This window comes from Pseudophryne corroboree, chromosome 5 (assembly GCF_028390025.1).
Source record: "Pseudophryne corroboree isolate aPseCor3 chromosome 5, aPseCor3.hap2, whole genome shotgun sequence".
Lineage (NCBI taxonomy): Eukaryota > Metazoa > Chordata > Amphibia > Anura > Myobatrachidae > Pseudophryne > Pseudophryne corroboree.
The window spans coordinates 845160395-845187085 of NC_086448.1; the positions used below are offsets into that span (position 1 = coordinate 845160395).

Consider the following 26691-nt stretch of genomic DNA (forward strand, 5'->3'; position numbering starts at 1 on the left):
GCCACAGCCGTGAACTACCGCACTGTACTGTGTCTGCTGCTAATATATAGACTGGTTGATAAAGAGATAGTATACTCGTAACTAGTATGTATGTATAAAGAAAGAAAAAAAAACCACGGTTAGGTGGTATATACAATTATGGACGGGCTGCCGAGTGCCGACACAGAGGTAGCCACAGCCGTGAACTACCGCACTGTACTGTGTCTGCTGCTAATATAGACTGGTTGATAAAGAGATAGTATACTCGTAACTAGTATGTATGTATAAAGAAAGAAAAAAAAACCACGGTTAGGTGGTATATACAATTATGGACGGGCTGCCGAGTGCCGACACAGAGGTAGCCACAGCCGTGAACTACCGCACTGTACTGTGTCTGCTGCTAATATATAGACTGGTTGATAAAGAGATAGTATACTCGTAACTAGTATGTATGTATAAAGAAAGAAAAAAAAACCACGGTTAGGTGGTATATACAATTATGGACGGGCTGCCGAGTGCCGACACAGAGGTAGCCACAGCCGTGAACTACCGCACTGTACTGTGTCTGCTGCTAATATATAGACTGGTTGATAAAGAGATAGTATACTCGTAACTAGTATGTATGTATAAAGAAAGAAAAAAAAACCACGGTTAGGTGGTATATACAATTATGGATGGGCTGCCGAGTGCCGACACAGAGGTAGCCACAGCCGTGAACTACCGCACTGTACTGTGTCTGCTGCTAATATAGACTGGTTGATAAAGAGATAGTATACTCGTAACTAGTATGTATGTATAAAGAAAGAAAAAAAAACCACGGTTAGGTGGTATATACAATTATGGACGGGCTGCCGAGTGCCGACACAGAGGTAGCCACAGCCGTGAACTACCGCACTGTACTGTGTCTGCTGCTAATATAGACTGGTTGATAAAGAGATAGTATACTCGTAACTAGTATGACTATAAAGAAAGAAAAAAAAACCACGGTTAGGTGGTATATACAATTATGGACGGGCTGCCGAGTGCCGACACAGAGGTAGCCACAGCCGTGAACTACCGCACTGTACTGTGTCTTCTGCTAATATAGACTGGTTGATAAAGAGATAGTATACTACTAATATTATATATACTGGTGGTCAGGTCACTGGTCACTAGTCACACTGGCAGTGGCACTCCTGCAGCAAAAGTGTGCACTGTTTAATTTTAATATAATATTATGTACTCCTGGCTCCTGCTATAACCTATAACTGGCACTGCAGTGCTCCCCAGTCTCCCCCACAATTATAAGCTGTGTGAGCTGAGCACAGTCAGATATATATATACATTGATGCAGCACACTGGGCTGAGCAGTGCACACAGATATGGTATGTGACTGAGTCACTGTGTGTATCGTTTTTTTCAGGCAGAGAACGGATATATTAAATAAAACAAACAACTGCACTGTCTGGTGGTCACTGTGGTCGTCAGTCACTAAACTCTGCACTCTCTTCTACAGTATCACAGCCTCAGGTCAATCTCTCTCTCTCTCTCAACCCTAATCTAAATGGAGAGGACGCCAGCCACGTCCTCTCCCTATCAATCTCAATGCACGTGTGAAAATGGCGGCGACGCGCGGCTCCTTATATAGAATCCGAGTCTCGCGAGAATCCGACAGCGTCATGATGACGTTCGGGCGCGCTCGGGTTAACCGAGCAAGGCGGGAGGATCCGAGTCTGCTCGGACCCGTGAAAAAAACATGAAGTTCGTGCGGGTTCGGATTCAGAGAAACCGAACCCGCTCATCTCTATGACATACCATCTTTAAAACATGAAAACATGAGAAAGAAGAGGGAGAGGAGGGAAAAAAAACAACAAGAGAGAGAGAGAACCGTTCATATATGTATATATCACATAAATCAACAATAAACAACCACAGGAAAAAAAACATTTTTCAAACATTTTTAAAACATTGTCAGATCATCATCAGGCTGTCATATCTACATATCCCATGGTTTCCCTGCGCAGTCCCTCCCACCAGCATTTCCATACTCCACCCTCTGTATCTGGCCAGGATACATTGATGCGGATAGGTCATGCTGGGGTTTGGTAGACTTCTGCAAAGACCAAGCAGATATGCAATGTTTGAGTCCTACCAATAATTGTCAGAGATGGGGATAGAAAAAGAAACATTTCACAGATACATTTACAACGTTTCACCCGGTCATTCCTGTGTCTTCAGGGAATGACCTCCCAATTTATTAACCGTTACCTCAGGCTTACCATCAGTCCTAATGATCAATTTTTTTCTAATCATAAATTATATGTGTGGACCAAAATTTGACATGCGTGATACCTGGTTATACTTCCAAGTGTCGTAATTCTGCTCATGTTCTTGTCTAGGGGGTCTGACTTTATGTGTGCTATTACAGTTGCTGGCATAATGCCCTTCTCTTTTACAAAGATAACAAGCCCTGGGCTTCCTCCAAGTAGAGATGAGCGGGTTCGGTTTCTTTGAATCCGAACCCGCACGAACTTCACTTTTTTTTCCACGGGTCCGAGCGACTCGGATCTTCCCGCCTTGCTCGGTTAACCCGAGCGCGCCCGAACGTCATCATGACGCTGTCGGATTCTCGCGAGGCTCGGATTCTATCGCGAGACTCGGATTCTATATAAGGAGCCGCGCGTCGCCGCCATTTTCACTCGTGCATTGAGATTGATAGGGAGAGGACGTGTCTGGCGTCCTCTCCATTAGAATAGAGATAGATAGATTAGATAGAGAGAGATTGTGCAGAGTCGCAGACAGAGTTAGTTTACCACAGTCAGTGACCAGTGCAGTTGCTAGTTAACTTTTATTTAATATAATATATCCGTTCACTTCTCTCTGCTATATCCGTTCTCTGCCTGAAAAAAAAAACGATACACAGCACAGTCAGTCACACAGTGTGACTCAGTCTGTGTGCACTCAGCTCAGCCCAGTGTGCTGCACAGTCATCAATGTATAAATTAAAAGCTTATAATTAATTGTGGGGGAGACTGGGGAGCACTGCAGGTTGTTAGCAGGAGCCAGGAGTACAATTATATTAATTAACAGTGCACACTTTTGCTGCAGGAGTGGTGACCAGTGCCTGACCACCAGTATAGTATTGTTGTATACTACTAATATCTCTTTAAATATCAACCAGTCTATATTAGCAGCAGACACAGTACAGTGCGGTAGTTCACGGCTGTGGCTACCTCTGTGTCGGCACACGGCAGGCAGTCCGTCCGACCAGAATTGTATTATTTATTATTATATACCTACCACCTAACCGTGGTTTTTTTTTCATTCTTTATACCGTCATAGTGTCATCCTAATTGTTACGAGTATACTACTATCTCTTTATCAACCAGTGTACAGTGCGGTAGTTCACGGCTGTGGCTACCTCTGTGTCGGCACACGGCAGGCAGTCCGTCCGACCAGAATTGTATTATTTATTATTATATACCTACCACCTAACCGTGGTTTTTTTTTTCATTCTTTATACCGTCATAGTGTCATCCTAATTGTTACGAGTATACTACTATCTCTTTATCAACCAGTGTACAGTGCGGTAGTTCACGGCTGTGGCTACCTCTGTGTCGGCACACGGCAGGCAGTCCGTCCGACCAGAATTGTATTATTTATTATTATATACCTACCACCTAACCGTGGTTTTTTTTTCATTCTTTATACCGTCATAGTGTCATCCTAATTGTTACGAGTATACTACTATCTCTTTATCAACCAGTGTACAGTGCGGTAGTTCACGGCTGTGGCTACCTCTGTGTCGGCACACGGCAGGCAGTCCGTCCGACCAGAATTGTATTATTTATTATTATATACCTACCACCTAACCGTGGTTTTTTTTTCATTCTTTATACCGTCATAGTGTCATCCTAATTGTTACGAGTATACTACTATCTCTTTATCAACCAGTGTACAGTGCGGTAGTTCACGGCTGTGGCTACCTCTGTGTCGGCACACGGCAGGCAGTCCGTCCGACCAGAATTGTATTATTTATTATTATATACCTACCACCTAACCGTGGTTTTTTTTTCATTCTTTATACCGTCATAGTGTCATCCTAATTGTTACGAGTATACTACTATCTCTTTATCAACCAGTGTACAGTGCGGTAGTTCACGGCTGTGGCTACCTCTGTGTCGGCAGTCGGCAGGCAGTCCGTCCATCCATAATTGTATTATTATTATAATATATACCACCTAACCGTGGTTTTTTTTTCATTCTTTATACCGTCATAGTGTCATACTAGTTGTTACGAGTATACTACTATCTCTTTATCAACCAGTGTACAGTGCGGTAGTTCACGGCTGTGGCTACCTCTGTGTCGGCAGTCGGCAGGCAGTCCGTCCATAATTGTATTATTATTATAATATATACCACCTAACTGTGGTTTTTTTTGCATTCTTTATACCGTCGTCATAGTGTCATACTAGTTGTTACGAGTATACTACTATCTCTTTATCAACCAGTGTACAGTGCGGTAGTTCACGGCTGTGGCTACCTCTGTGTCGGCAGTCGGCAGGCAGTCCGTCCATCCATAATTGTATTATTATTATAATATATACCACCTAACCGTGGTTTTTTTTTCATTCTTTATACCGTCGTCATAGTGTCATACTAGTTGTTACGAGTATACTACTATCTCTTTATCAACCAGTGTACAGTGCGGTAGTTCACGGCTGTGGCTACCTCTGTGTCGGCAGTCGGCAGGCAGTCCGTCCATCCATAATTGTATTATTATTATAATATATACCACCTAACCGTGGTTTTTTTTTCATTCTTTATACCGTCGTCATAGTGTCATACTAGTTGTTACGAGTATACTACTATCTCTTTATCAACCAGTGTACAGTGCGGTAGTTCACGGCTGTGGCTACCTCTGTGTCGGCAGTCGGCAGGCATTCCGTCCATCCATAATTGTATTATTATTATAATATATACCACCTAACCGTGGTTTTTTTTTCATTCTTTATACCGTCGTCATAGTGTCATACTAGTTGTTACGAGTATACTACTATCTCTTTATCAACCAGTGTACAGTGCGGTAGTTCACGGCTGTGGCTACCTCTGTGTCGGCAGTCGGCAGGCAGTCCGTCCATCCATAATTGTATTATTATTATAATATATACCACCTAACTGTGGTTTTTTTTGCATTCTTTATACCGTCGTCATAGTGTCATACTAGTTGTTACGAGTATACTACTATCTCTTTATCAACCAGTGTACAGTGCGGTAGTTCACGGCTGTGGCTACCTCTGTGTCGGCAGTCGGCAGGCAGTCCGTCCATCCATAATTGTATTATTATTATAATATATACCACCTAACCGTGGTTTTTTTTTCATTCTTTATACCGTCGTCATAGTGTCATACTAGTTGTTACGAGTATACTACTATCTCTTTATCAACCAGTGTACAGTGCGGTAGTTCACGGCTGTGGCTACCTCTGTGTCGGCAGTCGGCAGGCAGTCCGTCCATCCATAATTGTATTATTATTATAATATATACCACCTAACCGTGGTTTTTTTTTCATTCTTTATACCGTCGTCATAGTGTCATACTAGTTGTTACGAGTATACTACTATCTCTTTATCAACCAGTGTACAGTGCGGTAGTTCACGGCTGTGGCTACCTCTGTGTCGGCAGTCGGCAGGCAGTCCGTCCATCCATAATTGTATTATTATTATAATATATACCACCTAACCGTGGTTTTTTTTTCATTCTTTATACCGTCGTCATAGTGTCATACTAGTTGTTACGAGTATACTACTATCTCTTTATCAACCAGTGTACAGTGCGGTAGTTCACGGCTGTGGCTACCTCTGTGTCGGCAGTCGGCAGGCAGTCCGTCCATCCATAATTGTATTATTATTATAATATATACCACCTAACCGTGGTTTTTTTATACCACCTAACCGTGGCAGTCCGTCCATAATTGTATACTAGTATCCAATCCATCCATCTCCATTGTTTACCTGAGGTGCCTTTTAGTTCTGCCTATAAAATATGGAGAACAAAAAAGTTGAGGTTCCAAAATTAGGGAAAGATCAAGATCCACTTCCACCTCGTGCTGAAGCTGCTGCCACTAGTCATGGCCGAGACGATGAAATGCCAGCAACGTCGTCTGCCAAGGCCGATGCCCAATGTCATAGTACAGAGCATGTCAAATCCAAAACACCAAATATCAGAAAAAAAAGGACTCCAAAACCTAAAATAAAATTGTCGGAGGAGAAGCGTAAACTTGCCAATATGCCATTTACCACACGGAGTGGCAAGGAACGGCTGAGGCCCTGGCCTATGTTCATGGCTAGTGGTTCAGCTTCACATGAGGATGGAAGCACTCAGCCTCTCGCTAGAAAACTGAAAAGACTCAAGCTGGCAAAAGCACCGCAAAGAACTGTGCGTTCTTTGAAATCCCAAATCCACAAGGAGAGTCCAATTGTGTCGTTTGCGATGCCTGACCTTCCCAACACTGGACGTGAAGAGCATGCGCCTTCCACTATTTGCATGCCCCCTGCAAGTGCTGGAAGGAGCACCCGCAGTCCAGTTCCTGATAGTCAGATTGAAGATGTCAGTGTTGAAGTACACCAGGATGAGGAGGATATGGGTGTTGCTGGCGCTGGGGAGGAAATTGACCAGGAGGATTCTGATGGTGAGGTGGTTTGTTTAAGTCAGGCACCCGGGGAGACACCTGTTGTCCGTGGGAGGAATATGGCCGTTGACATGCCAGGTGAAAATACCAAAAAAATCAGCTCTTCGGTGTGGAGGTATTTCACCAGAAATGCGGACAACAGGTGTCAAGCCGTGTGTTCCCTTTGTCAAGCTGTAATAAGTAGGGGTAAGGACGTTAACCACCTCGGAACATCCTCCCTTATACGTCACCTGCAGCGCATTCATAATAAGTCAGTGACAAGTTCAAAAACTTTGGGTGACAGCGGAAGCAGTCCACTGACCAGTAAATCCCTTCCTCTTGTAACCAAGCTCACGCAAACCACCCCACCAACTCCCTCAGTGTCAATTTCCTCCTTCCCCAGGAATGCCAATAGTCCTGCAGGCCATGTCACTGGCAAGTCTGACGAGTCCTCTCCTGCCTGGGATTCCTCCGATGCATCCTTGCGTGTAACGCCTACTGCTGCTGGCGCTGCTGTTGTTGCCGCTGGGAGTCGATGGTCATCCCAGAGGGGAAGTCGTAAGCCCACTTGTACTACTTCCAGTAAGCAATTGACTGTTCAACAGTCCTTTGCGAGGAAGATGAAATATCACAGCAGTCATCCTACTGCAAAGCGGATAACTGAGTCCTTGACAACTATGTTGGTGTTAGACGTGCGTCCGGTATCCGCCGTTAGTTCACAGGGAACTAGACAATTTATTGAGGCAGTGTGCCCCCGTTACCAAATACCATCTAGGTTCCACTTCTCTAGGCAGGCGATACCGAGAATGTACACGGACGTCAGAAAAAGACTCACCAGTCTCCTAAAAAATGCAGTTGTACCCAATGTCCACTTAACCACGGACATGTGGACAAGTGGAGCAGGGCAGGGTCAGGACTATATGACTGTGACAGCCCACTGGGTAGATGTATGGACTCCCGCCGCAAGAACAGCAGCGGCGGCACCAGTAGCAGCATCTCGCAAACGCCAACTCTTTCCTAGGCAGGCTACGCTTTGTATCACCGCTTTCCAGAATACGCACACAGCTGAAAACCTCTTACGGCAACTGAGGAAGATCATCGCGGAATGGCTTACCCCAATTGGACTCTCCTGTGGATTTGTGGCATCGGACAACGCCAGCAATATTGTGTGTGCATTAAATATGGGCAAATTCCAGCACGTCCCATGTTTTGCACATACCTTGAATTTGGTGGTGCAGAATTTTTTAAAAAACGACAGGGGCGTGCAAGAGATGCTGTCGGTGGCCAGAAAAATTGCGGGACACTTTCGGCGTACAGGCACCACGTACAGAAGACTGGAGCACCACCAAAAACTACTGAACCTGCCCTGCCATCATCTGAAGCAAGAAGTGGTAACGAGGTGGAATTCAACCCTCTATATGCTTCAGAGGTTGGAGGAGCAGCAAAAGGCCATTCAAGCCTATACAATTGAGCACGATATAGGAGATGGAATGCACCTGTCTCAAGTGCAGTGGAGAATGATTTCAACGTTGTGCAAGGTTCTGATGCCCTTTGAACTTGCCACACGTGAAGTCAGTTCAGACACTGCCAGCCTGAGTCAGGTCATTCCCCTCATCAGGCTTTTGCAGAAGAAGCTGGAGGCATTGAAGAAGGAGCTAACACGGAGCGATTCCGCTAGGCATGTGGGACTTGTGGATGCAGCCCTTAATTCGCTTAACAAGGATTCACGGGTGGTCAATCTGTTGAAATCAGAGCACTACATTTTGGCCACCGTGCTCGATCCTAGATTTAAAGCCTACCTTGGATCTCTCTTTCCGGCAGACACAGGTCTGCTGGGGTTGAAAGACCTGCTGGTGACAAAATTGTCAAGTCAAGCGGAACGCGACCTGTCAACATCTCCTCCTTCACATTCTCCCGCAACTGGGGGTGCGAGGAAAAGGCTCAGAATTCCGAGCCCACCCGCTGGCGGTGATGCAGGGCAGTCTGGAGCGACTGCTGATGCTGACATCTGGTCCGGACTGAAGGACCTGACAACGATTACGGACATGTCGTCTACTGTCACTGCATATGATTCTCTCAACATTGATAGAATGGTGGAGGATTATATGAGTGACCGCATCCAAGTAGGCACGTCACACAGTCCGTACTTATACTGGCAGGAAAAAGAGGCAATTTGGAGGCCCTTGCACAAACTGGCTTTATTCTACCTAAGTTGCCCTCCCACAAGTGTGTACTCCGAAAGAGTGTTTAGTGCCGCCGCTCACCTTGTCAGCAATCGGCGTACGAGGTTACATCCAGAAAATGTGGAGAAGATGATGTTCATTAAAATGAATTATAATCAATTCCTCCGCGGAGACATTGACCAGCAGCAATTGCCTCCACAAAGTACACAGGGAGCTGAGATGGTGGATTCCAGTGGGGACGAATTGATAATCTGTGAGGAGGGGGATGTACACGGTGATATATCGGAGGGTGAAGATGAGGTGGACATCTTGCCTCTGTAGAGCCAGTTTGTGCAAGGAGAGATTAATTGCTTCTTTTTTGGGGGGGGTCCAAACCAACCCGTCATATCAGTCACAGTCGTGTGGCAGACCCTGTCACTGAAATGATGGGTTGGTTAAAGTGTGCATGTCCTGTTTTGTTTATACAACATAAGGGTGGGTGGGAGGGCCCAAGGATAATTCCATCTTGCACCTCTTTTTTCTTTTCTTTTTCTTTGCATCATGTGCTGATTGGGGAGGGTTTTTTGGAAGGGACATCCTGCGTGACACTGCAGTGCCACTCCTAGATGGGCCCGGTGTTTGTGTCGGCCACTAGGGTCGCTAATCTTACTCACACAGCTACCTCATTGCGCCTCTTTTTTTCTTTGCGTCATGTGCTGTTTGGGGAGGGTTTTTTGGAAGGGACATCCTGCGTGACACTGCAGTGCCACTCCTAGATGTGCCCGGTGTTTGTGTCGGCCACTAGGGTCGCTAATCTTACTCACACAGTCAGCTACCTCATTGCGCCTCTTTTTTTCTTTGCGTCATGTGCTGTTTGGGGAGGGTTTTTTGGAAGGGCCATCCTGCGTGACACTGCAGTGCCACTCCTAGATGGGCCCGGTGTTTGTGTCGGCCACTAGGGTCGCTTATCTTACTCACACAGCGACCTCGGTGCAAATTTTAGGACTAAAAATAATATTGTGAGGTGTGATGTGTTCAGAATAGGCTGAAAATGAGTGTAAATTATGTTTTTTGAGGTTAATAATACTTTGGGATCAAAATTACCCCCAAATTCTATGATTTAAGCTGTTTTTTAGGGTTTTTTTAAAAAAACACCCGAATCCAAAACACACCCGAATCCGACAAAAAAAATTCGGTGAGGTTTTGCCAAAACGCGGTCGAACCCAAAACACGGCCGCGGAACCGAACCCAAAACCAAAACACAAAACCCGAAAAATTTCCGGCGCTCATCTCTACCTCCAAGTGCCAGTGACCTGAGGTCTTGGTTGATTTGATGCCTCCTCAAACGCTTGGATGCTCATCACCATCAACCGCTTTCCCTGTACTTCCCTGACTCCTTGGATACCATGGTTATGTTGTTGTCTAGGGGGTTTATATACCTTCTGTGAATTTCTTGATCTACAATCTCTTGCAACATGACCTTCCCGTAAGCAGTTGTAACAGCTTTTCACCTTTAACTTACCCACAGGAATCTGGGGCTTCTTTGTTTCCCTGTGCTTGCTGATGCTTTGCTCATGCCCAACAGCAGAGTCCCTTAATGCAGCTACTGATTTATCTCTCCAGTATGGATTGGTGATCTGTATCCTTGCTCTCAACACTTCCTTTAAACCATCCATTAGCACAGATACTGCTACTTCTCTGTGCGGTGCACTTGTTTCGATGTTCTCTATACCCGTATACCTCGTCATGTCCTGCAATGCCCGGTGGAAATAATTAGAAGTACTTTCCCCTTCGTTTTGTCTTATGGAGAAGATTTTGTTCCACTCGACAATGGCTGGGAAATATACTTCTAACTGTTGGTTGATCTGCTTAATACATTCCTGACTGTGTTCCTCCGTACAAGGTACCTCCGTGTCTAATTTACAATCAGCAATAAATTTCGCAGGGTCAACACTGGAGGGCAAACATGCCCTCAGCACTGTCCGCCACTCTTTGTTGGTGGGTTCTGTGGAGTTTCCTAGTTCTTTAATAAACCTCTGACATGTTACCAGATTTTTCCTAGGATCAGGAAATTCAGACATAATTGATCTCAATTCCATCCGGGACCAGGGACGGCGCATTGCACTGTCCTTGACGGGAATGATTCCCCGATCGTCAGTCTTCCCATTGGGGACTGTGATCACCCTGACAGGACTAAACTCAATTACATCACCTTGTTTTGGTCTTACAATATGGGGTACATTTGTTTGTGCGTGATATAAAACATTGTACGTACCTGTGGACACGACCTCACCTGACCCTCCGTTAGGGGGTTTGATTATTGCCTTTACCGATTTGGTCGCGTCCACCTGGATGTCTTGTGTGATGGCTGCTGGAAGAGGTGCCGACATCGTGTTGGGTTCACTTTCTTGCTCGTATTCCTGAGGGAAGTTTGACATGGGGTGCAACTTGCACGGGTTAATAGTTGTACATTTAACAGCATTACAATTATCATTGTTATGTTTATTACAATTATTCTTATCATCTATAATACAGTTGCTAAGTGCATTTTTATTGTACAACATTGTGCCTTTCTCCGCAACCATAATCCTCTCCATTGCCATGTCTCTCCTCCCAAGATGAGAGTCAGATATGTCAGTTAACTCTCTTTGCATTTCACTTTCCTGTTGCCACAATTTTAAACAATCATAATGTTTGATCCGTCTCTTTGCTGATTTAATAAGACCTATCCTTCTCCTTAGATTTAGTAACACATCTGGGCTAAAGCTGCCTACTCTTGGGAACTACTCCCCGTCATGTACCGTCATTCTCTCCCATTCATCACATAAAACCTCTGCGTGTGAACCGTATTTTTCACACATTACATACCTTGCCGACCCGGTTGGTCAGTTTACTGAATCAACCCGAACCGAGGTTGATCGCCCCCTACCTGAACAATTGGCCCCCATACCTGCAGGTGTTGCTTTCACTACCTCTGACCTTAATCAGGGTCTTTCAGCGAACCCTTACAAAAACCAAAATGTTCAAGATAGGCTGACGGTGGCGGTTTACCGAGTATCCCACTCACTCGCCCACGCCGACCAATACGACCTACACACTGCCCTAGTGCTGGCGTACTCGACCCAGGGCCCCTGCGACCTGAACCTCTATTTACTGGAACATGTGAGGGTGATCCGCAGAGCACTTACTCTTTCCAGTAACTATTGGTTGCTGGATAGTTCCCAAGTGACTGGCGAACTTCCCTTAAAATAAAAAAAATTACACAAATCACGTTAGAATGTACAAATAGCGTTTATGACCCCTTTCGTACACAAATGGCACTAGGTCAGATTACTAACTAATGCACACAATTACGTGCGGTACAATCGTTCTGCACATAAGCAACTAATCTTATGTGCGGAGCGACCAACGGAATCGAAAATTACGGCTGCGAATTCCTTCAGCCAGAGCTTTATGGCCTATATGGGTTCCGCACCAACCCTTCTTGGTGTTGTGCTATTTTTCTCTATAGCGGACTTCTTAGTCTGCTGTACCTAGACCTCCTGGTCTGTTCCGGACCTCCTGGTCTGTGCTACAGTAGACCTCCTGGTCTGCTATACTCTACTGCTCAAATTTTATGTTTAACAAGGGATGCTTCCCTAGCCACCATGTACGTCACTTACATGTATGTACCTCACGAGAACTCGACTTCTTGTGGTTCAACCTCAAAAATTGTAGAACTTATATAATTGCAAACACTCACTCACCACATGTACACTTTTGTTTCTATTTCTATTTCTGCGCAGAAATTTCTTTCCTTTAGACCAGATGAGTTGTAAATTGGAGAAGGATCTATTAGCTTAAATTTCGGACACTAAAATCGACTTGCGCTATTTATCGCGTTGCCACTTTTTCGCCTGTTAAAATAACACTATCGTGTGATTTGAGTTACGTGGGCGTACCCGGATGCTCCGTTGCGTAATATACGCTGCGTGCGTCGGCCTTTGGGTTGCGTACGCGAGTCTCAGCCCTTTGTTATAGACACGTGTACACAATGCAGATATCCCCCGTAACACAATTTACACGTTTATCAATGTAGACGATCCTCGATCATCTACCGAGCACCACACAGATCTCTCCTTATATCTTTAGGCAGAGCTGTGTGCGTGCTTTGCAATTTACACCTTAATGTATTACTTTTACTCTTTAACTATTAAATAGCGACAAATCTCTCTTAGCACGTTTATCAATTATAAAATGGCAAACAGGAGAGTGATATGAAAATACACGAATGAAAAAGAAATGCAGATATATGCGTGCGTGTGTGCAAAACAGAAATAAACTGTTTTAAAAGACACTAGCGTGTTGTTCTTACCTCCGGTTCCGGATTCCTTCAGCACCCTTTACTAAGCGAAGCAGACGCTTATCCAGGCAGCACTACGAGGAATATGATCTCCCGCCCTTTGCTGATGGATAATGTCTGCTGAAATTACCTAGCACAGATATGTGAAGGACGAACGAGCCGCCAATTGTTAAAGCTAAATATTTATCTTACTTAAAACCCTTTAAGAGGTCTAAGAACACTGTACGCTATTGACGTATGGAATACCGTAAGGGTACGCACGTTGCGTAACAATCGCTTAGCCGTAGTCGAGATGCTCAAGCGTCACGTTCGCTCACGGCCAAGAGATCACAGGCAGGCACGCTATTGGCTGCCGACTAACGTAATGATACGCTATTAGCATAGCGGACGCTCGGGACCATGAGGAGATCACTAGCGGCGCTGACGCTCACAGTGTAAAACCTTTATATCTATACCATAAAACAATGTATTATGCAGTAAACCTTGGTGTAGTGATAGGGTGTAGATGTAACACAGTGTAACCTTATTAACTTAAAAGCTGTTCGAGCGTCTCCGACGCTCTGAGAATACTTAGAAATATAAGAAATACACAGATACCGATCTTAGGTTCTAACACCTTCTATGAACGTTCTATTTGCAAAAGAATAATACAATACAAGTCATACACTACCAATATAACATAGACTAACTAACCAGATAACTACACATGAAATACAATACAATAGTATTACGTTTAAGGGAAAATGAGAGAGAAAGAGGAGAGGAGAGAGAGAGAGATATGGCTCACAATAACAATAAAGACAATATGATTGCGGAGAAAACTTACGCACAAAGGGAACGATCGCATGCGCCTTTCTGAATATCCAGCTCCCGATTATCAGTGATGAGAACCGTTGAAGAGAGTGAGCTGGATCAGATCGGCTTGTCTATTTATGCCCCACACACAATACAATACAATGGTCCCTACAATCTCATTGTTCATTGGACACAGGAATTCGTCTTCGCATTATAACAAAAGGTCATAGGTTGATTCATACAGGTGGGCTGTGACTATTTCCAACTGCTCAGGTGGGTGGGAAACTAGGTTTCCCGCCGCATGGATAAGTAAGTGCAAATAATAGTAAAAGTACATAAACTTCTTATGTCCATAACTATTCGCACGAGCGATTAATCCGCTTCAAACCAACACCGGAATATTGCTAATTAAATACTCTTCCGATGGATACTAAACACCACTGTATAACCCTTGTCTGACCCTTCGTATCAAACAAAGAGGGATCTCTTTGTTTATGAACATGCTACATTAACTAAACTTTCAGATTCTATCAAAGGGACCATAATCTACAAAATACATTATATGATTAAAATATGTAACGATTGAGTCGCACGCTAGGCACACATAAACTCTTCCGTAAATGCGCATACCGTGCGCCTGCGGGTGCATGTAACAGCGGGTATGCGTACGCACGGGAGAGCGCACGCATGCGCAGCGCGGACCTATATGAGGTGCAAATATGGCAGTGTGCATCATGATATTTTTCTGACTTTGACAAGGGGGAGGTGATTGTGTGCTGAGAAACGACTCAAGGGGAGGTGATAGTGTGCTGAGAGACGACACAAGGGGTAGGTGATAGTGTGCTGAGAGACGACACAAGGGGTAGGTGATAGTGTGCTGAGAGACGACTCAAGGGGAGGTGATAGTGTGCTGAGAGACGACACAAGGGGTAGGTGATAGTGTGCTGAGAGACGCCACAAGGGGTAGGTGATAGTGTGCTGAGAGACGACACAAGGGGTAGGTGATAGTGTGCTGAGAGACGCCACAAGGGGTAGGTGATAGTGTGCTGAGAGACGACACAAGGGGTAGGTGATAGTGTGCTGAGAGACGACACAAGGGGTAGGTGATAGTGTGCTGAGAGATGACACAAGGGGTAGGTGATAGTGTGCTGAGAGACGCCACAAGGGGTAGGTGATAGTGTGCTGAGAGACGACACAAGGGGTAGGTGATAGTGTGCTGAGAGACGACACAAGGGGGAGGTGATAGTGAGCTTAGAGACGATACAAGGGGTAGGTGATAGTGTGCTGAGAGATGACACAAGGGGTAGGTGATAGTGTGCTGAGAGGCGACACAAGGGGTAGGTGATAGTGTGCTGAGAGACGAAACAAGGGGTAGGTGATAGTGTGCTGAGAGACGACTCAAGGGGGAGGTGATAGTGTGCTGAGAGACGACTCAAGGGGAGGTGATAGTGTGCTGAGAGACGACACAAGGGGGAGGTGATAGTGTGCTGAGAGACGACACAAGGGGGAGGTGATAGTGTGCTGAGAGACGACACAAGGGGGAGGTGATAGCGTGCTGAGAGACGACACAAGGGGGAGGTGATAGCGTGCTGAGAGACGACACAAAGGGGAGGTGATAGCGTGCGGAGAGACGACACAAGGGGGAGGTGATAGCGTGCTGAGAGGCGACACAAGGGGTAGGTGATAGTGTGCTGAGAGACGACTCAAGGGGGAGGTGATAGTGTGCTGAGAGATGACACAAGGGGTAGGTGATAGTGTGCTGAGAGACGACTCAAGTGGGAGGTGATAGTGTGCTGAGAGATGACACAAGGGGTAGGTGATAGTGTGCTGAGAGACGACACAAGGGGTAGGTGATAGTGTGCTGAGAGACGACACAAGGGGGAGGTGAAAGTGTGCTGAGAGACGACACAAGGGGGAGGTGATAGTGTGCTGAGAGACGACACAAGGGGTAGGTGATAGTGTGCTGAGAGACGACACAAGGGGTAGGTGATAGTGTGCTGAGAGACGACACAAGGGGTAGGTGATAGTGTGCTTAGAGACGACACAAGGGGTAGGTGATAGTGTGCTGAGAGACGACACAAGGGGGAGGTGATAGCGTGCTGAGAGACGACACAAGGGGGAGGTGATAGCGTGCTGAGAGGCGACACAAGGGGTAGGTGATAGTGTGCTGAGAGACGACTCAAGGGGGAGGTGATAGTGTGCTGAGAGATGACACAAGGGGTAGGTGATAGTGTGCTGAGAGACGACACAAGGGGTAGGTGATAGTGTGCTGAGAGACGACACAAGGGGGAGGTGAAAGTGTGCTGAGAGACGACACAAGGGGGAGGTGATAGTGTGCTGAGAGACGACACAAGGGGTAGGTGATAGTGTGCTGAGAGACGACACAAGGGGTAGGTGATAGTGTGCTGAGAGACGACACAAGGGGTAGGTGATAGTGTGCTGAGAGACGACACAAGGGGGAGGTGATAGTGTGCTGAGAGACGACTCAAGGGGAGGTGATAGTGTGCTGAGAGACGACACAAGGGGTAGGTGATAGTGTGCTGAGAGACGACACAAGGGGGAGGTGATAGTGTGCTTAGAGACGACTCAAGGGGAGGTGATAGTGTGCTGAGAGACGACACAAGGGGTAGGTGATAGTGTGCTGAGAGACGACACAAGGGGGAGGTGATAGTGTGCTGAGAGACGACACAAGGGGTAGGTGATAGTGTGCTGAGAGACGACACAAGGGGTAGGTGATAGTGTGCTGAGAGGCGACACAAGGGGTTGGTGATAGTGTGCTGAGAGGCGACACAAGGGGTAGGTGATAGTGTGCTGAGAGACGACACAAGGGGTAGGTGATAGTGTGCTGAGAGACGACACAAGGGGTAGGTGATAGTGTGCTGAGAGACGACACAAGGGGGAGGTGATAGTGTGCTGAGAGACGACACAAGGGGTAGGTGATAGTGTGCTGAGAGACGACACAAGGGGAGGTGATAGTGTGCTGAGAGACGACACAAGGGGTAGGTGATAGTGTGCTGAGAGACGACACAAGGGGTAGGTGATAGTGTGCTGAGAGACGACACAAGGGGGAGGTGATAGTGTGCTGAGAGACGACACAAGGGGGAGGTGATAGTGTGCTGAGAGACGACACAAGGGGGAGGTGATAGTGTGCTGAGAGGCGACACAAGGGGGAGGTGATAGTGTGCTGAGAGACGACACAAGGGGGAGGTGATAGTGTGCTGAGAGACGACACAAGGGGGAGGTGATAGTGTGCTGAGAGACGACACAAGGGGGAGGTGATAGTGTGCTGAGAGGCGACACAAGGGGGAGGTGATAGTGTGCTGAGAGACGACACAAGGGGGAGGTGATAGTGTGCTGAGAGACGACACAAGGGGTAGGTGATAGTGTGCTGAGAGACGACACAAGGGGGAGGTGATAGTGTGCAGAGAGACGACACAAGGGGGAGGTGATAGTGTGCTGAGAGACGACACAAGTGGTAGGTGATAGTGTGCTGAGAGACGACGCAGGGGTAGGTGATAGTGTGCTGAGAGAAGACACAAGGGGGAGGTGATAGTGTGCTGAGAGATGACACAAGGTGGAGGTGATAGTGTGCTGAGAGACGACACAAGGGGGAGGTGATAGTGTGCTGAGAGAAGACACAAGGGGTAGGTAATAGTGTGCTGAGAGATAACACAAGGGGGAGGTGATAGTGTGCTGAGAGATGACACAAGGGGGAGGTGATAGTGTGCTGAGAGATGACACAAGGGGGAGGTGATAGTGTGCTGAGAGACGACACAAGGGGGAGGTGATAGTGTGCTGAGAGATGACACAAGGGGGAGGTGATAGTGTGCTGAGAGACGACACAAGGGGTAGGTGATAGTGTGCTGAGAGGCGACACAAGGGGTAGGTGACAGTGTGCTGAGAGACGACACAAGGGGTAGGTGATAGTGTGCTGAGAGGCGACACAAGGGGGAGGTGATAGTGTGCTGAGAGATGACACAAGGTGGAGGTGATAGTGTGCTGAGAGACGACACAAGGGGGAGGTGATAGTGTGCTGAGAGAAGACACAAGGGGTAGGTAATAGTGTGCTGAGAGATAACACAAGGGGGAGGTGATAGTGTGCTGAGAGATGACACAAGGGGGAGGTGATAGTGTGCTGAGAGATGACACAAGGGGGAGGTGATAGTGTGCTGAGAGGCAACCCAAGGGGTTGGTGATAGTGTGCTGAGAGACGACACAAGGGGTAGGTGACAGTGTGCTGAGAGACGACACAAGGGGTAGGTGATAGTGTGCTGAGAGGCGACACAAGGGGTAGGTGACAGTGTGCTGAGAGACGACACAAGGGGTAGGTGATAGTGTGCTGAGAGGCGACACAAGGGGTAGGTGATAGTGTGCTGAGAGACGACACAAGGGGTAGGTGATAGTGTGCTGAGGGACGACACAAGGGGTAGGTGATAGTGTGCTGAGAGACGACACAAGGGGTAGATGATAGTGTGCTGAGAGACGACACAAGGGGGAGGTGATAGTGTGCTGAGATACGACACAAGGGGGAGGTGATAGTGTGCTGAGAGACGACACAAGGGGTAGGTGATAGTGTGCTGAGAGGCGACACAGGGGGTAGGTGATAGTGTGCTGAGAGGCGACACAAGGGGTAGTTGATAGTGTGCTGAGAGACGACACAAGGGGGAGGTGATAGTGTGCTGAGAGACGACACAAGGGGGAGGTGATAGTGTGCTGAGAGACGACACAAGGGGTAGGTGATAGTGTGCTGAGAGACGACACAAGGGTTAGGTGATAGTGTGCTGAGAGACGACACAAGGGGGAGGTGATAGTGTGCTGAGAGACGACACAAGGGGTAGGTGATAGTGTGCTGAGAGACGACACAAGGGGTAGGTGATAGTGTGCTGAGAGACGACACAAGTGGTAGGTGATAGTGTGCTGAGAGACGACGCAGGGGTAGGTGATAGTGTGCTGAGAGAAGACACAAGGGGGAGGTGATAGTGTGCTGAGAGATGACACAAGGTGGAGGTGATAGTGTGCTGAGAGACGACACAAGGGGGAGGTGATAGTGTGCTGAGAGAAGACACAAGGGGTAGGTAATAGTGTGCTGAGAGATAACACAAGGGGGAGGTGATAGTGTGCTGAGAGATGACACCAGGGGGAGGTGATAGTGTGCTGAGATATGACACAAGGGGGAGGTGATAGTGTGCTGAGAGACGACACAAGGGGGAGGTGATAGTGTGCTGAGAGATGACACAAGGGGGAGGTGATAGTGTGCTGAGAGGCGACCCAAGGGGTTGGTGATAGTGTGCTGAGAGACGACACAAGGGGTAGGTGATAGTGTGCTGAGAGACGACACAAGGGGTAGGTGATAGTGTGCTGAGAGACGACACAAGGGGGAGGTGATAGTGTGCTGAGAGACGACACAAGGGGTAGGTGACAGTGTGCTGAGAGACGACACAAGGGGTAGGTGATAGTGTGCTGAGAGGCGACACAAGGGGTAGGTGACAGTGTGCTGAGAGACGACACAAGGGGTAGGTGATAGTGTGCTGAGAGGCGACACAAGGGGTAGGTGATAGTGTGCTGAGAGACGACACAAGGGGTAGGTGATAGTGTGCTGAGGGACGACACAAGGGGTAGGTGATAGTGTGCTGAGAGACGACACAAGGGGTAGATGATAGTGTGCTGAGAGGCGACACAAGGGGTAGGTGATAGTGTGCTGAGAGACGACACAAGGGGGAGGTGATAGTGTGCTGAGAGACGACACAAGGGGGAGGTGATAGTGTGCTGAGAGACGACACAAGGGGGAGGTGATAGTGTGCTGAGATACGACACAAGGGTGAGGTGATAGTGTGCTGAGAGACGACACAAGGGGTAGGTGATAGTGTGCTGAGAGGCGACACAGGGGGTAGGTGATAGTGTGCTGAGAGGCGACACAAGGGGTAGTTGATAGTGTGCTGAGAGATGACACAAGGGGGAGGTGATAGTGTGCTGAGAGACGACACAAGGGGGAGGTGATAGTGTGCTGAGATACGACACAAGGGGGAGGTGATAGTGTGCTGAGAGATGACACAAGGGGGAGGTGATAGTGTGCTGAGAGACGACACAAGGGGTAGGTGATAGTGTGCTGAGAGACGACACAAGGGGTAGGTGATAGTGTGCTGAGAGACGACACAAGGGGTAGGTGACAGTGTGCTGAGAGACGACACAAGGGGTAGGTGATAGTGTGCTGAGAGGCGACACAAGGGGTAGGTGATAGTGTGCTGAGAGACGACACAAGGGGTAGGTGATAGTGTGCTGAGGGACGACACAAGGGGTAGGTGATAGTGTGCTGAGAGACGACACAAGGGGTAGATGATAGTGTGCTGAGAGGCGACACAAGGGGTAGGTGATAGTGTGCTGAGAGACGACACAAGGGGGAGGTGATAGTGTGCTGAGAGGCGACACAAGGGGTAGGTGATAGTGTGCTGAGAGACGACACAAGGGGGAGGTGATAGTGTGCTGAGAGGCGACACGGGGTAGGTGATAGTCATGTTGGCACGCCCCATTTTCAGTGGCCACACCCCTTCTTCTTTTTCCGGCGCGCACATACTTCTTTTGGTGTGTGTCTTTTTTTCTTTCTTTCTTTTTTTTTTGGGGGGGGGGCACGCTTCATCTTGCCCTGGGCTCCGAAAACCCTAGTTACGCCTCTGGTACTGGGGACACCTTTCAGGAGGTACTGGGGCCACCTTTCATGAGGTACTGGGGACAGGGCCGGATTATGGGTGGTGGGGGCCCTGGGCAACATAGATTGTGGGGGGCCCCAGCTATGCTTTCTGGAGAAGTCCTTGTCCCCCTCCCTGAGCCACACGCACACACATACATACACTCATATATATATATATATATATATATATATACACACACATACACACACGCACACCTTTACTTACATTGCAGCAGGGAGCGCAGGCTGTCCGGTGGCTTGCAGTCACTGTCTCGCGAGATTTCCTTGTCCCACGGCCCCTCTCGTCCCTGCCTTAATCCGGCTCTGACTGGGGACACCTTTCAGGAGGTAATGGGTACCTGGAGATCAGAGTTCAGGAGACAGAGCAAGGCGTGTGGAGCTGGAGCAGGGAACAGCTGCTGGAAGGCTGATATCTCTGGTTCTGGGCATATTAGAGACAAGCTGCCAGTGTCCACCAAGAGGGGAGAGTCCCAGCTTTTGGAGTATACCCTCTGATAAACTCTAAGTCAGACAGAACTGAGATACAGATGAAGCCACACTAATGCAATGGAGCCGCATCGGATGAGCATGGCTCCATCTGCATATGGCTGGGAAGAGTAATTAATAAGCTTGGATGGGGATCACTGCTTTGAAGTTGAATATCTTCAATTCCCCAGGGACGATTTTAACAAATCTGGTACCCCTGACAAAAGTGGACCCTCAGCTAGCAGCTTAGGGCCCTTATACTCCTGGGGCCCTTGGGAAACTGCCCATTAAGCCCATACAAAAAGATAGCCTTGGCCGGCGCACACTGAAATCACCAGCTCTCCCTTTTGTGCAGCAGCATAACTAGGCAGCCAGAATGCGAACAGTACAGAGACACAGGATCCCAGCTTCATCTCCTCCCTGCCTGGGTCCTGTGTAACCTGTTATTTAATGATGGTCTAGAGAGAGACACACACAAAGGGTCAGCGATCGCACCTACACATATTCTAATGTTGTTGCGGACAGGCACATCAAGTTAATTTCAGCTCGCTGCCCCCAGAGATAGCAAACTGAAATGCGCATATAGAGACCCTTTTGAGTGCCCAAACGAGTCTTTTTTTTGATTGTGCCTATTAGTTTAGTCGGGTTTAGGTGCTTTGCGTGCCTAAACCCAACTGCACTGGGCGCGATAGGGGTGATAACGGGGGCCAGTTGAATATTGCCCCTCTATCTCCCGTCACTTTAGACGGGAGATAGGGGGCACGTTAAGATTTTAAGCCCCACATAGAGTCCTCTTGAGTCCTGTCCCAGTGTGTAAGTAGCACAGAGGCTGCTGCTGTTCTTGCATGTGACAAGATATATATTTTATTTTTCTATGTATTTTAGGTTAAGTTATCTGTCCCACTTCAAGAAAAGTTTAAAAAATAGTTGTCTCTCAATTAGGTGGCGCTATAAACAGTACCCAGGAATTGTGAAACTATTCGTTTAAATCTATAATACGCCATTGGGTTAAATTTAATATACACAATCCACACCTCCCAACATGACCCATTCCAGGAGGGACAAAATGCTCTCCACCTGGACTTCACCCTTGATTTATGATTGCAATCACCTGTGTTGAAACACTTTTCTTATCAATTAAATAGTTGAACACAGGTGACGCCAATCATATATAAGAGGGAAGAGAGGAATTTGTCCCTGGAATGGGCCATGTTGGGAGGTATGTACAATCTAATATACACCTTCTCCCCCATCTTAAGTGCCCCGGGCCCCATCAAGGCTTAATCTGGCTATGGCCAGTAGGTGACCCAGAATACTGTGTGTCAGTCATCATCGGCCCATGGTACACTCCTCCCAGGTACTTTTCTACGGTTTGAGTGATTTGGAATTTGTGCATATTGTTGATTTATGGGAACTATTTCCCCTATTGCTCTAACTATTGTTACATTGATGCTGGGTTCAATTGGTGTGTTAAAGGAAATCTATCTGTAAATGGTGTCTCACTTCAAATGACTGCATTGCTCTGCTTTTTAGACCTAGAGACTACATAATGTGGCTGAAGTATCTTATACAGATGGTGACGCTGATTTATGTTGTAAGAGCCATCTCCGGAACAAAGACTTACTCCAAGGGGCGGCACATGGCCTCTGTCTTTTCAGACTTGACTTCCGATGAGATGAAATCTGTGCAGAGCTTCCTCATGGACCAGCAGCAGCTGAAATTAGTCCCAATTCGAAGCAGCTTCGGCAAAAACACGATATTTATGATGGAGCTCAATTTGCCAAAAAAGAGCAACGTTCTGAACTTCCTGGACAATTATGGCCGTAAGCCCCAACGTGAGGCCAAAGTTGTCATATTCTTTGGAGACCAGCCCCAGCCCAATATCACAGAATATATCGTTGGTCCCCTTCCTCACCCATACTATTACCGCCCACTGACTCCCCGAGGGCACAAGGCAATTAGATTTGAGTCACGGCCAATGACTTACATGGAATATGACAAGATTCAGAAGAAGTTGGTTGAGGTCACGAAGAGCTTCAACCACATACTGCTGGAGATATCTGGGTTCTCCTTTTACAACTGCTCGGAACATTGTCTGACTTTCACCGACATCGCTCCTCGCGGCCTGAGCTCCGGAGAACGCAGGTCATGGATCATACTGCAGAAATTCGTTGATGGGTTCTTCCTCCATCCTATTGGATTTGAGCTCCTGCTTAACCATCGCTCTCTCAACCCCAAAGAGTGGACAGTAGAGAAGATCTGGTATAATGGGCAATACTTTGATAGTGTAAAGGAGCTGATTAGAAAGTATGAGAAGAATGAGCTGACCAAGCTGCATATACCGGATTTTGGAGACAAAGACCCCTACTCTACCTTCATCCCACGGGGAGAGTTCAAGACAAGGACAGATATTCATGGGGCGAAAATATGTGAGCCCCAAGGCAAACGCTACAGAGTGATGGGGAACTATGTGGAATATACAGGGTGGAGCTTTGCTTACCGGGTCCGTCCGTCGGCTGGCCTGCAGATATTTGACATACAGTATAACAATGAGCGGATAGCCTATGAGTTGAGCATACAGGAAGCTATTGCTTTTTACAGCGGTGTCAGCCCAGCCGCCATGCAAACTAAATACATTGATTCTGGTTGGGGGATGGGCACTGTACATTATGAACTGGCCAAAGGAATAGACTGCCCTGAAGTAGCCACTTACGTGGACCTCTACAACTTCTATGATACAAACCAGCCGGTTCACTACAAGAACGCTCTGTGCATCTTCGAGATGCCCACCGGGATCCCTTTACGTCGGCACTTTGACAGCAACCAAAATGGTGGATATAACTTCTTTGCTGGAGTGGAGAATCATGTTCTGGTGGTGAGGACCACGTCCACCGTTTATAACTATGACTACATCTGGGACTTTCTCTTCTACCAGAATGGGGTGATAGAGGTAAAAGTCCATGCTACTGGGTACATCCATGCCACCTTCTTCACCCCTGATGGCCTCCACTATGGTAGCAAGGTCTACAGCCACGTCCTGGGGAACCTGCACACCCACCTGGTGAACTATAAGGTGGACCTGGACATTTCAGGTAAGACAAAACACAGCAAACTACAGTATACGTGGACTGGAATCCATAATGTTGCATTAGGCAACATGGCTAAGGGACATATTTATCTAAAAATATGTGTGGCACATTCCCCATAAACAACTATTTTCTGTGTCTACCTACAAATACTAATGATGTATGTATGGGGAACCGCAACTGGTGTTGGAGCGCAACGCTGCAGTCCCCTGTTTTGACAAGATCAGCTTCCAAATGCAAAATATACCAACCTTTCCCAATTCAACAAGCTTTGCCCGGTAGCTAACATCATCTTCAGCAACCCAACATCATCCGTGCATCCCAACATACTGCCCAATAGCAGTGAGAGAGGTCCTACTTGCAGAACATCCCAGGCAACAGATTTAATCTGTGCAAAAGATAACACTTTCCGGGGGAAGCTCAGCCAGAATACAGCCCATCCGGTATTGGTGAGACACGCCCAGAATACAGCCCATCCGGTATTGGAGAGACACGCCCAGAATACAGCCCATCCGGTATAGGGGAGACACGCCCGGAATACAGCCAATCCGGTATAGGGGGAGACACGCCCAGAATACAGCCCATCCAGTATAGGGGGAGACACGCCCGGAATACAGCCGATCCGGTATAGGGGAGACACACCCGGAATACAGCCCATCCGGTATAGGGGGAGACATGCCCAGAATACAGCCCATCCGGTATAGGGGAAACATACCCATAATACAGCCCATCCGGTATTGGTGAGACACGCCCAGAATACAGCCCATCCGGTATAGGGGGAGACACGCCCAGAATACAGCCCGTCCGGCATAAGGAAGACACACCCAGAATACAGCCCATCCGGTATTGGTGAGACACGCCCAGAATACAGCCCATCCGGTATTGGTGAGACACGCCCAATATACAGCCCATCCGGTATAGGGGAGACACACCCGGAATACAGCCCATCCGGTATAGGGGGAGACACGCCCAGAATACAGCCCATCCGGTATAGGGGAGACACACCCATAATACAGCCCATCCGGTATTAGTGAGAAATGCCCAGAATACAGCCCATCCGGTATAGGGGAGACACGCCCAGAATACAGCCCATCCGGTATAGGGGAGACACGCCCAGAATACAGCCCATCCAGTATAGGGGAGACACACCCAGAATACAGCCCATCCGGTATTGGTGAGACACGCCCAGAATACAGCCCATCCGGTATAGGGGAGACACGCCCAGAATACAGCCCATCCGGCATAAGGGAGACACACCCAGAATACAATCCATCCGGTATAGGGGGAGACACGCCCAGAATACATCCCATCCGGTATAGGGGGAGACACGCCCAGAATACAGCCCAACCGGTATAGGGGGAGACACGCCCAGAATACAGCCCATCCGGTATAGGGGGAGACACACCCAGAATACAGCCCATCCGGTATAGGGGGAGACACGCCCAGAATACAGCCCATCCGGTATAGGGGGAGACACGCCCAGAATACAGCCCATCCGGTATAGGGGGAGACACGCCCAGAATACAGCCCATCCAGTATAGGGGGAGACACATTAGACCATCGGGTATAGGAGAGACACGCCCAGAATACAGCCCATCCAGTATAGGGGGAGACACATTAGACCATCCGGTATAGGGGGAGACACGCCCAGAATACAGCCCATCCGGTATAGGGGGAGACACACCCAGAATACAGCCCATCCGGTATAGGGGAGACACGCCCAGAATACAGCCCATCCAGTATAGGGGGAGACACGCCTGGAATACAGCCCATCCGGCATAGGGGAGACACGCCCAGAATACAGCCATCCCGGTATAGGGGAGACACACCCAGAATAGAGCCCATCCAGTATAGGGGGAGACACGCCCGGAATACAGCCATCCGGTATAGGGGGAGACACGCCCGGAATATAGCCATCCGGTATAGGCGAGACACACCCGGAATACAGCCTATCCGGTATAGGGGAGACACGCCTGGAATATAGTCCATCCGGTATAGGGGTGACACGCCCAGAATATAGCCCATCCAGTATAGGGGAGACACGCCCAGAATACAGCCCATCCGGTATAGGGGGAGACACGCCCAGAATACAGCCATCCGGTATAGGGGGAAACACGCCCAGAATACAGCCCATCCGGTATAGGGGGAGACACACCCGGAATACAGCCCATCCGATATAGGGGGAGACACGCCCGGAATACAGCCCAACCGATATAGGGGGAGACACACCAGGAATACAGCCCAACCGATATAGGGGGAGACACACCCGGAATATAGCCCATCCGGTATAGGAGAGACACGCCCGGAATATAGCCCATCCGGTATAAGGGGAGACACGCCCGGAATACAGCCCATCCGGCATAGGGAGACACGCCCAGAATACAGCCATCCTGGTATAGGGGAGACACACCCAGAATACAGCCCATCCAGTATAGGGGGGGACACAACCAGAATACATCCCATCCAGTATAGGGGGGGACACAACCAGAATACATCCCATCCGGTAT

At 47.9% G+C, this 26691-nt stretch overlaps 1 protein-coding gene across 3 annotated transcripts in view; it reads left to right on the top strand.

The window, feature by feature from the left end:
* Positions 1–26691, top strand: part of LOC134928679 (amiloride-sensitive amine oxidase [copper-containing]-like) — a 199419-nt gene that overhangs the window by 131059 nt on the left and 41669 nt on the right. For all 3 annotated transcript variants that reach the window (XM_063924665.1, XM_063924664.1, XM_063924666.1), the window contains one exon: positions 22632–24190. In XM_063924665.1, coding sequence (XP_063780735.1) covers positions 22648–24190 — 1543 coding nt within the window. In that variant the 5' untranslated portion in view covers positions 22632–22647. The remainder of the gene's footprint in view (positions 1–22631; positions 24191–26691) is intronic.